Source organism: Ilyonectria robusta, assembly GCF_021365365.1.
Source record: "Ilyonectria robusta strain PMI_751 chromosome Unknown BGZ61scaffold_7, whole genome shotgun sequence".
NCBI classification, from domain to species: Eukaryota; Fungi; Ascomycota; class Sordariomycetes; order Hypocreales; family Nectriaceae; genus Ilyonectria; species Ilyonectria robusta.
In genome coordinates this window covers 1,481,517-1,493,898 of record NW_025764441.1, presented here as the reverse complement: position 1 = coordinate 1,493,898, position 12,382 = coordinate 1,481,517, and the positions used below count along the sequence as shown (strand labels likewise).

Genomic DNA, 12,382 nt, shown 5'->3' with positions numbered 1-12,382 from the left:
AGGTTGTCTGGAAGGAGATCTTGCGAATTTAGTCTATTCATTGTGTTGACCTTTATTTCACCAACCGGACTCGGTCCCCACAGATCACTAGAATTCGCTTGATAGAAATGAAGCCTCAACTGGAAGCTCAGTCGGCTTTGGTGGCCGCCATGCCGACTTCAGTATGCTCGCCTTGCTGCTTAACCTTTTCTTCATCTATAGTGTCGCCCTCGGTGCCAATGTCGGCGATGGTGAAAGCATCAGCCACATCACGGTACCTCGGGGCAAAGTTGACAGACAGGGCATAAGTCATAGCCAAAGCAAAGAACGTCATTGGGATGACCATGGCAATACCCATGCCATGGAGATCGCCAACCGCACCTGTCAGTGGAGGAACTGCAGCGCCGCCTGCCACACCTGCGAATGAATTAGATCAGGTAAATGGATACTGAGCCCGTAGGCCGGGAGCTTCGTATGACTGACCAGCTATAATCCATCCACTGCCACGTTTGCTATGGCGGCCGAGGCCTCGCATGCCAAGCGCGACTATAGTGGGGAAGCAGATAGACTCGAAGAAGAGTACGATGAACAGCATCGCCATACCAGCGTTCCCTGTATGCTTGATTGCTGGGGCAATGAAGACGATGCAGAAAGTCAAGAAGGCCAGGAAAACCAATCGTGGCTTTACAAAGCGCATCAAAGCCACCCCAACAAAACGGCCGATGGCAAATGCACCTTGAGCTCCTGCAAAAAACTGCGCTCCGAGGGCGTCGTCGGTGTTGGGGCGCGTTTCTACGACATAATTGATAAACATACTGCTTTGAAGTTAGCAAGCCGTATTCATCATCCCAAGGAAAGATGTACCTAGCGACGGCAACCTGGGCACCTGCGTAGCAGAATTGAGCAAATGCAGCATGGAAGAGAGGGTATTGCTTAATAAATGGCTTGGAGACATATTCCGCCTGAACTTCACCAGCTTGGAATTCCATATCCGCATCCGTGATTTCCGGGATATTGGCGAGCCAGAAAACAACAGCGAGAAACCACACAAAAATGGTAATCGACAGGTAGACTCATTGAACATTTCCAAGAGCACCGTCGTCTTTAAACTTGAAGAAGACATATGAGCCCATCAAAGGAGCCACCACGGTGCCAACGCCGTTGAAGGCCTGGGAAAGGTTGATGCGGATTTCCGAATACTTGGGAGGACCGCAGACGGTGATGTATGGATTGGCAGCCGTTTCCAAGGAACCGAGACCATTTCCGATGATGAAAATGGCCGCGCAGAATCCGCCAAATGACTCTGCCTTGATGCATGGGATTGCGATGATAGAGCCGAGACCATAGAGAAAGAGGCCCCAGACAAATGTCGCCTTGTATCCCCAGTGACGCAGGATCCAGGCTGCATGGCCAAGAGACGCGAGAGGATAGGCACTGTGAGCCATCGGGTGAGTGAGAATCCATTACGATGTAGCAATGGCAGAATTACCCAAAGTAAGCAGCCTGGAGCCCAGCGGACCTAGCTCTTGTGATGTGAAGGACGTTCTGGAAATGCTTGTTTAGAGTATCCAGCAGGCCTAAGATCAATTAACGTCAAGCGGGTCAATATTTTGACAGCCTGCCTACCGTAAGAGAAGCCCCAAAGAAAGAATAGGGTGGTGACGAGAACAATGGGAAACAGAGATTGTCTCAACGTCAGTTTTGCTGCGCTTGTCCTTACATCATTTCTCGCTCGGAGAGACTTGCCCTGGAGGAAATCTTTGAAGCCCATCGTTGCGTATGAATGAAGTGATCAGTTTGTAAAAAGAAAAGAAGTCAGCCTTACAAGAATGCTTGATCTTATCCGGCGAGTATGTAGAGTAGGGTGAAGAGTAACGAGCAGAATGGAACAGACCTGGAGGTGGGTTGGATCTTATAAGCTGATAAACCTGACGAGACCCGGCGACGTGACCTCACAGCCTCAGCTTCCAAACCACACAGACCCCAGCATGTTCGTCCAGAACGCCAATCCCCAGATCTCCGCATTTCGTGTGAACCCCAGATGGGGGCAAGGTTGGGGGTGGGGAAGGTAACCAGAACGATGCAGGACAAACCTGGGGAAGGCGTCGAAGCTGGCCGAATAAATGAACCGACGGATAATTAATGACGGTCACTCGTCGGGAAATAAAGACCCTATAGGCTGGGCAGATAATAGCGACAGGTGAACCGTGAATACGAGATCCGGATATCGACCTGTCACTCCGTAAAACTCGGTTGGCTCATGTAGCGCCAATATACCGAGGCCCGCACTTGACTGACAATGTGCGCGATCCGTGGGGATGTTCCAGCTCTTCACTATAGCTTAGTTCCTGTCTCCAGAAGCATAGAAGTTTTACCAACTGCTTCTGCTCCAGGTCTTTTTTTTCACCTTCTCTTCTTTGTGGAAAAATAGTTACCTTTGATCTAGTTTCATTCCTTAACCTTCTCGCTCGCGCTAAGTTGGCTTGATGGGCCCAAATACTGATAGTCAAAACAAGATCATCAGAATAGTAGTAAATCTGAGCCCCTTTGGTCAATAAATTCGTATGGGTCTATCCATATTACCATCGATCACACCGTGGGAAGCGAAGGATTCGCCCAAGGTTATGGAATTCCATGTGCCAGCTAACTGCGCATGCCGCAGTGCTCAACCAGCCAGAGCGAAAGGAGCGTGATTTAAATAAATGTGAGGTTATTTGACAAGGACCAAGACTGGTCAGTTTTGAAGAGGAAAGTACTGTGAAATAGGTTACGTCTTGGCCGGGCCGGGTCGGGTGGCCCGTTTCGATTCAAACAACGCTCTCCTAGGTACGAGTAGATCGAAGTTACCTGAGCGCCCATAAGAGGGGCGGTTTCACTACACAGTGAACGGCATCGTAAGATACCTCACGAGGAATACAATTTTGCAGCAGATATAGCGCGTCTGAAAGACTGGTAATGAGGGTGAAGCGACGTATTTAGTGAAGCCGAATCTCTCATGAGCGGAATTAGCCCAGCATAAACTAGACATCCTACAGCCAAACTTCATCACTCTTATTGTCCTTCAAAATCGCAGCAGCTTCTTCGCTCGCCCACCAACTAACGCCAGGCTGACCCGGAAATTCGAACCTCGCCAAGCTCTCGGGCTTCATCTCAACGCTATAACCCGCCTCTGTTGGAGTCTTGTAGTAGCCATCGATAACCTGAGCTGGATGGAAGAAATGCTCATGCAAGTGATCGACATACTCCAACAGAGATGGCTTGCCGCTGACAACCACAAAGTCAATGGTGCTCAGGTGTGCCGTGTATTCGGGAAGCCCGACGCCGCCCGAATGAGGAACTACAGGAATACCAAACTTCTTGGCCATGAGAAGGATAGCCAGAACTTCGTTAACGCCGCCCACCCTGCAAGCATCAATCTGACAAATGTCGATACAGCCACCCATGAGCAGCTGCTTGAACATGATTCGATTTTGACACATCTCTCCAGTTGCCACTCCAATCCTGTAAGGTTTCAGAGCTTCTCGGATGGCCTTGTGGCCGAGAATGTCGTCCGGTGAAGTAGGTTCCTCAATGAACCATGGCTTGGCGTCTGACAACTCCTTCATGTACTCGATTGCCTCGGGTACTGACCAAACTTGGTTTGCATCGACCATCAAGACACGGTCCGGGCCGATTATTTCGCGAGCGATGCTCAACCGCCGTTTGTCCTTGTCCAAGTTGCCGCCAACCTTCATTTTGACGTGCTTGTAGCCTTGGCTAACGGCCTCTTGGAGAAGGACCTTGACTTTGTCCTCGCTGTAACCCAACCATCCTGCGCTTGTTGTATAGGCAGGCACTGCTCTGTTGGACTCTGTGACCTTAATTCTATCGTTTTTGCCTTCTTGAGCCTTGCTAAGAAGGGCAATGGCCTCTTCGGGCGTAATAGCGTCGGTGATGTACCGAAAGTCGATACATTTTACCAGTTCCTCTGGACTCATATCGGCAACCAGTTTCCAAACGGGCTTTCCCATGACTTTGGCCCATAAATCCCAGATGGCGTTCACAACAGCACCGAGGGCGAGGTGAATGACTCCTTTCTCGGGCCCGATCCAGCGAAGTTGAGAATCGTTGACAAGATAACGCCATGTTTTGCCCCAATCCTTAGTCAGGCTGTTAAGGGATTTGCCTTCAACCCGGTCTGCGAAGTACTCAATTGCACGGCAGACTAAGTCATTCCCACGACCTATAGTGAATGTCTGGAGTACGTCAGCTCGTTGAATGGTCAAAACTTGGATAAAGATGGCAGTACCATGCCGTGGCCGGTAAAAGCGGAACTTGTCTCAAGGATGCAGTAAGCGGCCGAGTAATCACCTGCGGCATTCATCGCGTCGGACCCCGTACCATCGAGTGAAGTCGGGAAGCGCACGTCTCGCGTACTGCATTTTGTGATGGCGATGTCTGTCATCGTGGCTGTGTAATTGAACCTTGTAAGACTCCGCTCTGGGAAATCCATTTTGAGCGAAGACGAGCAGGGTATTTAAGCATGTCTCGAAAGGACTCATGTCTACCAGCTAATCGATCTCTCGTTGTACTCTCGTAATTAAAATTCACACTGCAAACTTGAGATGTCACACATCTTGTTAGTCGGCTAGCCTTGAGACGAAGGTACACGAAGTATTTAGCCGTCGGGTAATTTTCAAGAATGGTCATTGGTCGGGTATTTTTTATGTCCCGTCGGGAAATTCACATTCTCCACTTGAACCTCCTCGTTCTGATTACCCGATGGTCTTTTCTTCCTTTTGAGATCTAGTAACTCTTGGTTGGCCCTCCGATATGGTTTCTTAGCAGGCTTAGGGCATGATCAGAATTATGTCGCTCTTGCCGAGGGTAGAAGTTCCATTTTTCTTGAAATAAATGTAGATCTACTTCTGGTACGGTTGTGAAAGGTCATTCTCTCCTCCCGACCCAATATCGACCAAGAATCATGCATACCACAACTTCGTCGCACTCGCCACAAACAACTCTGCCCTTGTCTGGCAAAGTCTACGCCATAACCGGAGGTGCCAATGGAATCGGGTTAGCCACAGCAAAGCTCCTTTCGAGTCGGGGTGCGACAGTATGTATCGGCGACATTGAGCAACGAGGGCTCAAGGAAGCGGAAGCGTATTTCCGTTCACTGAATGCGCCCGTTATGATCACGAAGCTGGACGTGGCGCAGAGAAGTCAAGTCGACTCTTGGATTGAGTCAATCATCTCTGAGCATGGACGGCTCGATGGCGCTGCCAACGTGGCGGGTATCATAGGCAAAGTCCACGGCACCGCAGCCATCACAGAGTTGGAAGACGGTGAATGGGACCGCATCTTAGCTGTCAATCTGACAGGCACAATGTATTGCCTCCGAGCAGAATTGCAGCATATCGAAAATGGTGGATCGATTGTCAACGTTTCGTCCATTCACGGCTCCAAAGGTTGGCATTCCTCATACTTCCTCGCCGCTCAACCGCTAATGACCACAGGTTTTGCCAAGCATGCTGCATATGACGCAAGCAAACACGCGGTCAACGCTTTAACCAAGGTTGCCGCATTAGAAAATGGCCATCGTGAGGTTCGCGTGAACAGCGTTGCTCCGGGCTCTATTTACACGCCTTTGATGCAAAAAGAGTGGGATGCCAAAGGTAGACCAAAGGACGCGCCGTTCGATGAGCCTACAGCATTCCTTCGGCAAGGGACGGCGGAGGAAACTGCAAACGTCATAGCTTTCTTACTTGGGCCAGAGAGTTCGTTTGTTAGTGGCAGTGTCTATGGAGTGGACGGCGCATGGATTTGAGTAGCTTGACTAGCGGTAATGAATTCACGTCAGATTTGGTGTAAATGCGTCTTGGAGTTGGCTCAATGAGATTTCGTCAAGTGATTAAAAAGCATCCCAAGTTTGAAGCTTGGCTAAATATTGAGTCCTCGAACACCTTTTGTCCACCTGTACAACGATAACACCCTCCGCCTAGCTCTGTGCGCCTCCATGTTTGCTCCATTGTGTCCTCTAACACTATACAGCGTTGATCGTAGGACCTTTCTAAATGTTCTCTATAAAATGGTCAGCTATCATTTCGAGCTATTGAGATTGAAGTTACTGTACCTGAAACTCGGTATTCAGCGTGACAATGGATACCTCGTGGGCCCGAATGATGTTTTCGCATGCGAGCTCCACTGACTGGTTCGGTCCAAGTTGAGGCATTCTGTCGGCAAACAACAAGAAAATGAAGCTTCCATGCAATAAATAGATGCCAAAAAGGTAGGACATGAAGGTCAACTCGGGGTCAATCTCCAAGATTGTTGCAATTGTCTGAGAGGCCGAAATAGCATGGGACGCACACTCGCCAAATCCTCCAGAGGTAATCCAGCCATCGTCATCGTCCATCATACAAATGGCGTCCCATTTTCCATATAGAAGCACATAAAGAACATGCATAATGTGTCTGCCATAAGCGCGTACAATTTGGAGCTGCGCCTGATCTGAGCTGCCTCTGCTTGTCGGAGCTTCGTGGCGAATGTCCGAGTTTGTAGTTGACGTTACTTCGTGAGGGAAAGTGGTCGAGTTCGGCCGATGTGGATTCTCGTCGAGAGTTTCAAGGCTGACTTCGTATTGTTCCAAGAGCTTTCGTATTGAGAGCACAAAATGGTCATTGTCGTCACCTCCCAGCCTGGGATGCTGGCGTCTATGATGGATCTCAATAATATCACCGAGGATCACCATCAAAGGCAGAAAGTACTCGAAAAATGAGGTTCCGGTGGCAGTAACAGGAGGCGCCAGTGTTCGGTTTGGTAAATCTCCGAGTGGTATCGAGTCCAGGTTCTCCCAGACGGTTTCGGGTAACGGCGCTGTTGTTTATCAGCAATTGGAAAAGCGGAAAAAATAAAACAACCAACCGTAGACCTCGCAGCAAGAGTCGGGTATCAAAACAGTAGAATTGAATGACAAAGCTAGATGACGGTCCAAGCTAAAGCAAAGCCAGAAGACACGTCGACGCTCTTCGCGTTGCTCCATGTTAGCGAGCGTAGGTTCTAGTTGAGTTCTCTGGCAAACACAGAGTGGATTCGGACAAGGCTGCTCAGCCTCAAGGCAGCGTTCATCCTCACGGTTAAGCCTCAAAGAGATCACTAGTCTGGTGGCCTTCGACCACCATTTCTGGCAGTCTGGTTTGCAGTCCAAGCCCGACACAGTGATAGTCAAGAGAAGAAAAGTTAGCACGTCGTCGATTTCCCCAACAACTTCATTTGCAGGCGTTGCCGGCGGTGATACCAGAGAACCATCTAACCCATGACCAGCAGCATCTTTGTCAGCCCTTAAACTTCCTGGGATGATATTAGCTGGACTGCTACAGCGGATCTTGCCAGAGGGGAGCAAACCATCTACGTGACGCCATCTGTCCGGATCTCGTTGTGAGATGAGTGAAGTGATGACGTCGTAAAGTTGATTCAAGATTCTGGGTCTTGATCCAGGGACCTGTAATATCATAATGTCGGCTGTTTGAGCAACACACCACAAAATAGTGGCGATTAAGGCTGGTGTTGTACGACGAGGTTTGGTAGGATGGAGTATAGACCTTTTGCGGAAAATCTTGGTAAGGATGAATGGTGAAGCGCAATGGAACAGCGAGCTCCCGGGATCAGTAAGGAAGATGTCGAATAACTCGCATACCGTGGAAACTGAAATGATATCGCGTATGTAAGGAATCACCGGATGAAGAAACGGATACCGGCATTCCTGAGCAGTTTCCTTGCGCTGTGAAGGTCGTGGCGTGTTGGCAGCGTTTGCATCATTTCCAAAGTACCCATGCCCGGCGCTACCATTTCTAAAGGACATGGGCGAGTCGGTAGTGGCGACGCTGGTTGCTAGATGTTGCGAATCATGTCCGGCAGGTGAGCCTCCATCGACACTGTCTGTTTCAACGGGGTCATATCCCTGGAAGCCCCTAGGCACGGAGAGGAACGACGGATCAAAATGCAGTGACTGATTAGCCGAAGCACTTTGACAAGCACCGTAGCTGAGGCCATTTGATGGTGGTATTGGGATTGGAACGTCCGCATCCACAGCCAGAGCTCCCTCGTCGATATTCTGTGCATTGGACCGCGGTATTTCATTGTCAGAGATGAAATTATGGGACAGGTCATGGTAGACTTGGTCTTCATATCTTGTTGACACTGTCGGAGACTTCCCAGGGCTACTGGTTGCAGCTGGGCGGCCTCGTTTCTTTACCTGGCGAGTGTACAGGCAAGCGTAGTCGTACTCTGCCATTGAGGTCGCAGTTAGCACTAAGAATGGACGACCGGAATCATCAGATGGGCGTATTAGACGAACCTTTGCAGCGGCGACACGGCCTGTGCAAAATCAGATCTCTGCCTTCTTCATCAAGGATGTTCTCTGACTTACGACTGCCCATCGCAGCGCGTGCGAGATGCACTGCATTTGTCGCATGCTCTGTTAACTCTCTTCCTCAGAGGCTCGGAGTTACTGTGAGATCTGAGTTGATAAGGGTTATAGTGACCCTGTTCAGCGCTTGAGGGCGACATTTTTTGCTGGTGACGACAACGGTCTTTCGATTGAATGAAGTGATGGAAGGTGTTCTTTTTATGTTCGTCTCTGGATGTTGATTTTAAAGCGGGGTAAAGGCTAAATGAAGCTCCATACAGCGGCTGTAGCTTTAGGTACCTTGGATTTTACACAGGCTTTAATACTCTTACTGTAGCTAGCTGCTTATAGTTAGCATAATATCTATGTCTTTTCTCAATCACTTTAGGACCTCTGGTTGTTCCGTCCGTGAGGCTGAGAAAGTAGCACCGGGTCTTTATCCCGCAAACGGGCCGCCACCCCCACTAGGCCGTGACAATAAATGATACAATTTACTAGAGTATGATTGAAGAGATGGTAAATAATAACTTCTATTATCTTTATGTATAGTTTGTATTAAGAGTCACTTCTACCAGCAAAATGTATAAATGGCCACACTCTTTGTATAATATCTAAGGGGGTTGGTTCCCGTATTCTCTACTTCCTGTTACTACTAACTAAGGGAAATAGGGTTGCCCAGAAATTTGGCTGGGATATCAACAAACTTGCTTCGCAAATACTCAGCCACGCCTTTCCCGAGCATGTCGATCCTCGTGCTGCTCGCACCACCACCACCCAGGAAGTCCAGGAACCTAAAGTGCACAGCCCAGATGTGCGGAAACTCACATCGCTCCACGCTGACTGACTCTTTGTAATCCTCCCCGAGTAGCGCCTTGATCCGCTGCACAGTCAGATAGGACTGCAGCCATCGGTACTCGTCAGCAGACCGGACGAAGAAACCGACATTGCAGTTGTCGCCCTTGTCTCCAGATCGAGCATGGGCCACCGCTCCCAGAGGTACTCTACTAGTGAAGCCAAAGGTTGCCATGTCTATCCCATTGGTCGTTTCATAGCTTGGGCGCTTCCCTGGAGGTGGAGCAGTGATGCCATGGTGCGAAACTTCGATCACTCGGTCATCAATTACCACGCGATGAGGAAGCTTCTCGTAGGATACCAGACCCGGAAAAAGTTCCATGAACATTCTAGGCGACATGGTGCGGAAGTCAAGAGACATATGGTATCCTATTCAGCGAAGATATGTCAGTTTGCGTGATTCTAACAAGGAATTGTAATTCGCGGGAAGGGCTCCAAAGAATTCCATACCAGCGTAAAACTGCATTCTCAGCGCGTATATATGCTTCCGGAACACGTCTTCGTTAATATCGTCCTTGTTCTTGGCCTTGACTAAAACCCTGACAGACACAGTCCCCAAGGCTTGGTTGCTTGGGTCAGGTGTACTAGAGCCATATCGCTCGATGCTTAGATCGGTGAGTGGTGTATCTTTAAACGCATGCTCAATCTGCTGCCGCATGAATCGCTCTTTCGCATCCAGGTCGAGTCCATTCATATAGAAAGTAGCCTCAGCTTGGTAGCCGCCTATTGATACCGTGATTGCTTTGGTTGTTGATGGGGGCGGACTACCTAGGGCACCTGATACCCGTACCCGATCCTTCTCGTGGGTATTTTCAATCTTGACATGCTCAATGTCAGCGAGCACATCTGGGTTGATGTATTGAGTTCCTTGAATCTCGTACAGAAACTGCGCTCGCACATTGAGCTCATCGACGAATCCCGGGTGCTTTGGGTTTTTGGTAATGATGGTCGTGCCGTCATGCGCAATCTCGGCAATCGGGAATGCGAGGTCGACCATGCCTTCGAGATGCGGTCGTACACCAGAGAAATTGGCACCAGTAACGTAGGGGCCGCACTCGATGAGGTCTAGTCGTTCACATTAGTTAACATCATGAGCGACAATACATCGAGAAAACGTACGTCCTGCGATCAGCGCGCCGGCAAGTTGATTCCAGTCGTCATAAGACCAGTTGTGCCACCACGCAGCCAGCGCAATTACCGGACTCGCATCTGTCACACGGCCACAAATGACGAGGTCTGCCCCTTCTTTCAACGCCGTAACAATGCCCCAGCCGCCAAAATAGGCGACTCCGCACAGAGGATCATTACCCCAGTTCTCAAGCGTACGCTCTGGATGATCTAGATGCACAATGCCACCAAGCTGGTCCTGCTTGTGACGGTTGACGACAATGTCGGATATATCGTCTCCCTCGATATACGCAACCTTGAGATGGCCGAGATTGTGCTTTTCGCAGATCTCCTTGACTTTTTTTGCGCACTCGGGCGTGTTCAAAGCGCCTGCGTTTGCGACGAGCTTGAGCTTTTTCGCGGCGATGATGTCGATGCAATCTTCTAGCTGTTCCAAGAAGCCTACCTCGTACCCTTTAGTTGGATCATCGTATTTTCGTATCGCATTCCAGGCGATATTGAGCTCTGAGAGCCAGTCTCCGGTGACTGCATCAAGTGTGCTATCGGATATCTGTCGAAGCCTTTCGGAAAGGGTAAGTGGTTGTACTTGACTATGCGGTGATCAGGGTATTCAAGGGACTCGACCACTCACATTGCATGAGGACAATCCTCCATGGCGCCAGCCACATTTCCGATGATAATTGGACGTTTCAGTTCCATTTTAGTCGATGCTTAACTACGTGTTGAGTTCGTGCCCAGACCGGTGTTTCGCCTGTTTTTGGGTGATATAGCAACTGGGTTTAAATAATCGGAAGGATATAATGTTGATTAGATGAGATCCAGGTGTCGGAGTTGAGCTGCCGGCCTCTAAACTGATACGATGGGAAGCTTCATATCTCGGCCTTTGCCGTCACTCTTGTCAGACCAAGCGGCATCGCATCCGGCCATCCACATCCATCAATAAGGAGCCGCCGAGCCGTGGAGACCGCATAGCGGGTCCGGCGATTCCCCGAGCGTACCAGATGACGAATCAAGAGTATTTGCTGTTAGGGAGACGGTTTTCGGGTCTCATCACAGGGTATGAGTCACATTCGGCATGGTACCTGGAAGTTGGTATTAGAAATTTCGTCCGGAGCTTCGAAACCTTCTCCTTGAGGCAACATCATCAAACTTGATGAAGAGCTTCCTGGTTCATGTACCAATAGTCCGAACGATTTCGGAATCGAAGAGGTCTTGAATACCCTTCACTGGCATGAATTTCATTTGTTTCGGACTTCCTACACACTGATCTACTGGTATATGCTGTATCTATCCAAGTTTCAGAGTCTGTGCGTCTATAATCCGGCTAAAGCAGCTATTCTTCAACTACACTGCAGTGAATAGCAAAACAAGCCGACGGACAACTTATAAGTTCATTTAAGTTTAGTAATCGATCGTTTCAAAATGCCAACACTCCAGTTGATCAGTGCAGTATCGGGTTCTGTGAAGGCATGCAGCACCTATTTTATGTAGAGCGTTGCTATTCGCGCCCATGCAGCTTGCTATTCACACACATACGTATCACTCTGATCTTGGAGATCATTCAACAATGCACCTAATGTACCAGTCTCGGAGTTAATATCTTTACGCCTACTACTCTCAGTATTTGTACCTGCATAGAAAGTGATATTGTATTCATAAAGTTAGATTCAAAAATAAAGCTAAGTCTGGTGCCGAAATACGTCATTTAACTATGTGTCGGTCCATTGGTTCGCCTGAGGTTTAGCTAAGGGACTCATGTAAATAGTAAGATGTATGGTGCAATCAATACTCTTTATGTATTCGCGTTCTGATTCTGGAATTAAGCAGGCAATATAATAAGACAAGTGTATGATGCACATGTTTCCCAATTTCTCGTCCAATACGTGAGACTTTCTTGCCCACAAAGGGATCGATAGGCTCCTCTACCTCTTTGAGTCTGCTCTTGCCCTTCTAACTCGCCTCTGCCGAGCAAGGTGCGCCTTGGTCGACACGTCACCGATCAGAACTTGAACAACTCCTTTACATAAACCCGCTTTC

At 49.0% G+C, this 12,382-nt stretch overlaps 5 protein-coding genes across 5 annotated transcripts; 1 reads left to right on the top strand and 4 right to left on the bottom strand.

The window, feature by feature from the left end:
- Window positions 1-127: 127 nt before the first annotated feature.
- On the bottom strand, window positions 128-1,750 carry BGZ61DRAFT_493028 (glucose/galactose transporter; the record flags this gene model as incomplete). Its single annotated transcript, XM_046250598.1, has 6 exons — window positions 128-396; window positions 463-794; window positions 844-955; window positions 1,076-1,413; window positions 1,469-1,556; window positions 1,606-1,750. 6 exons carry the CDS (start codon window positions 1,748-1,750, stop codon window positions 128-130), a joined length of 1,284 nt encoding a protein of 427 aa, XP_046106288.1.
- Window positions 1,751-3,008: 1,258 nt separating this feature from the next.
- Window positions 3,009-4,423, bottom strand: BGZ61DRAFT_476680 (enolase C-terminal domain-like protein; the record flags this gene model as incomplete). The annotated part of the gene is made up of 2 exons (XM_046248821.1): window positions 3,009-4,214; window positions 4,268-4,423. The coding sequence occupies 2 exons, from the start codon at window positions 4,421-4,423 to the stop codon at window positions 3,009-3,011; spliced, it is 1,362 nt and encodes a 453-aa protein (XP_046106287.1).
- Window positions 4,424-4,784: 361 nt separating this feature from the next.
- BGZ61DRAFT_505400 (3-alpha--hydroxysteroid dehydrogenase) lies at window positions 4,785-5,785 on the top strand (the record flags this gene model as incomplete). The annotated part of the gene is made up of 2 exons (XM_046251832.1): window positions 4,785-5,426; window positions 5,475-5,785. The coding sequence occupies exons 1-2, from the start codon at window positions 4,943-4,945 to the stop codon at window positions 5,783-5,785; spliced, it is 795 nt and encodes a 264-aa protein (XP_046106286.1). The 5' UTR covers window positions 4,785-4,942.
- Window positions 5,786-5,898: 113 nt separating this feature from the next.
- Window positions 5,899-7,819, bottom strand: BGZ61DRAFT_349651 (uncharacterized protein; the record flags this gene model as incomplete). The annotated part of the gene is made up of 4 exons (XM_046240165.1): window positions 5,899-6,039; window positions 6,092-6,834; window positions 6,883-7,308; window positions 7,363-7,819. 4 exons carry the CDS (start codon window positions 7,817-7,819, stop codon window positions 5,899-5,901), a joined length of 1,767 nt encoding a protein of 588 aa, XP_046106285.1.
- A 1,198-nt stretch (window positions 7,820-9,017) lies between these two features.
- Window positions 9,018-11,044, bottom strand: BGZ61DRAFT_531228 (duf1446 domain-containing protein; the record flags this gene model as incomplete). The annotated part of the gene is made up of 4 exons (XM_046253678.1): window positions 9,018-9,586; window positions 9,668-10,282; window positions 10,337-10,905; window positions 10,977-11,044. The coding sequence occupies 4 exons, from the start codon at window positions 11,042-11,044 to the stop codon at window positions 9,018-9,020; spliced, it is 1,821 nt and encodes a 606-aa protein (XP_046106284.1).
- Between the last annotated feature and the right edge of the window lie 1,338 nt (window positions 11,045-12,382).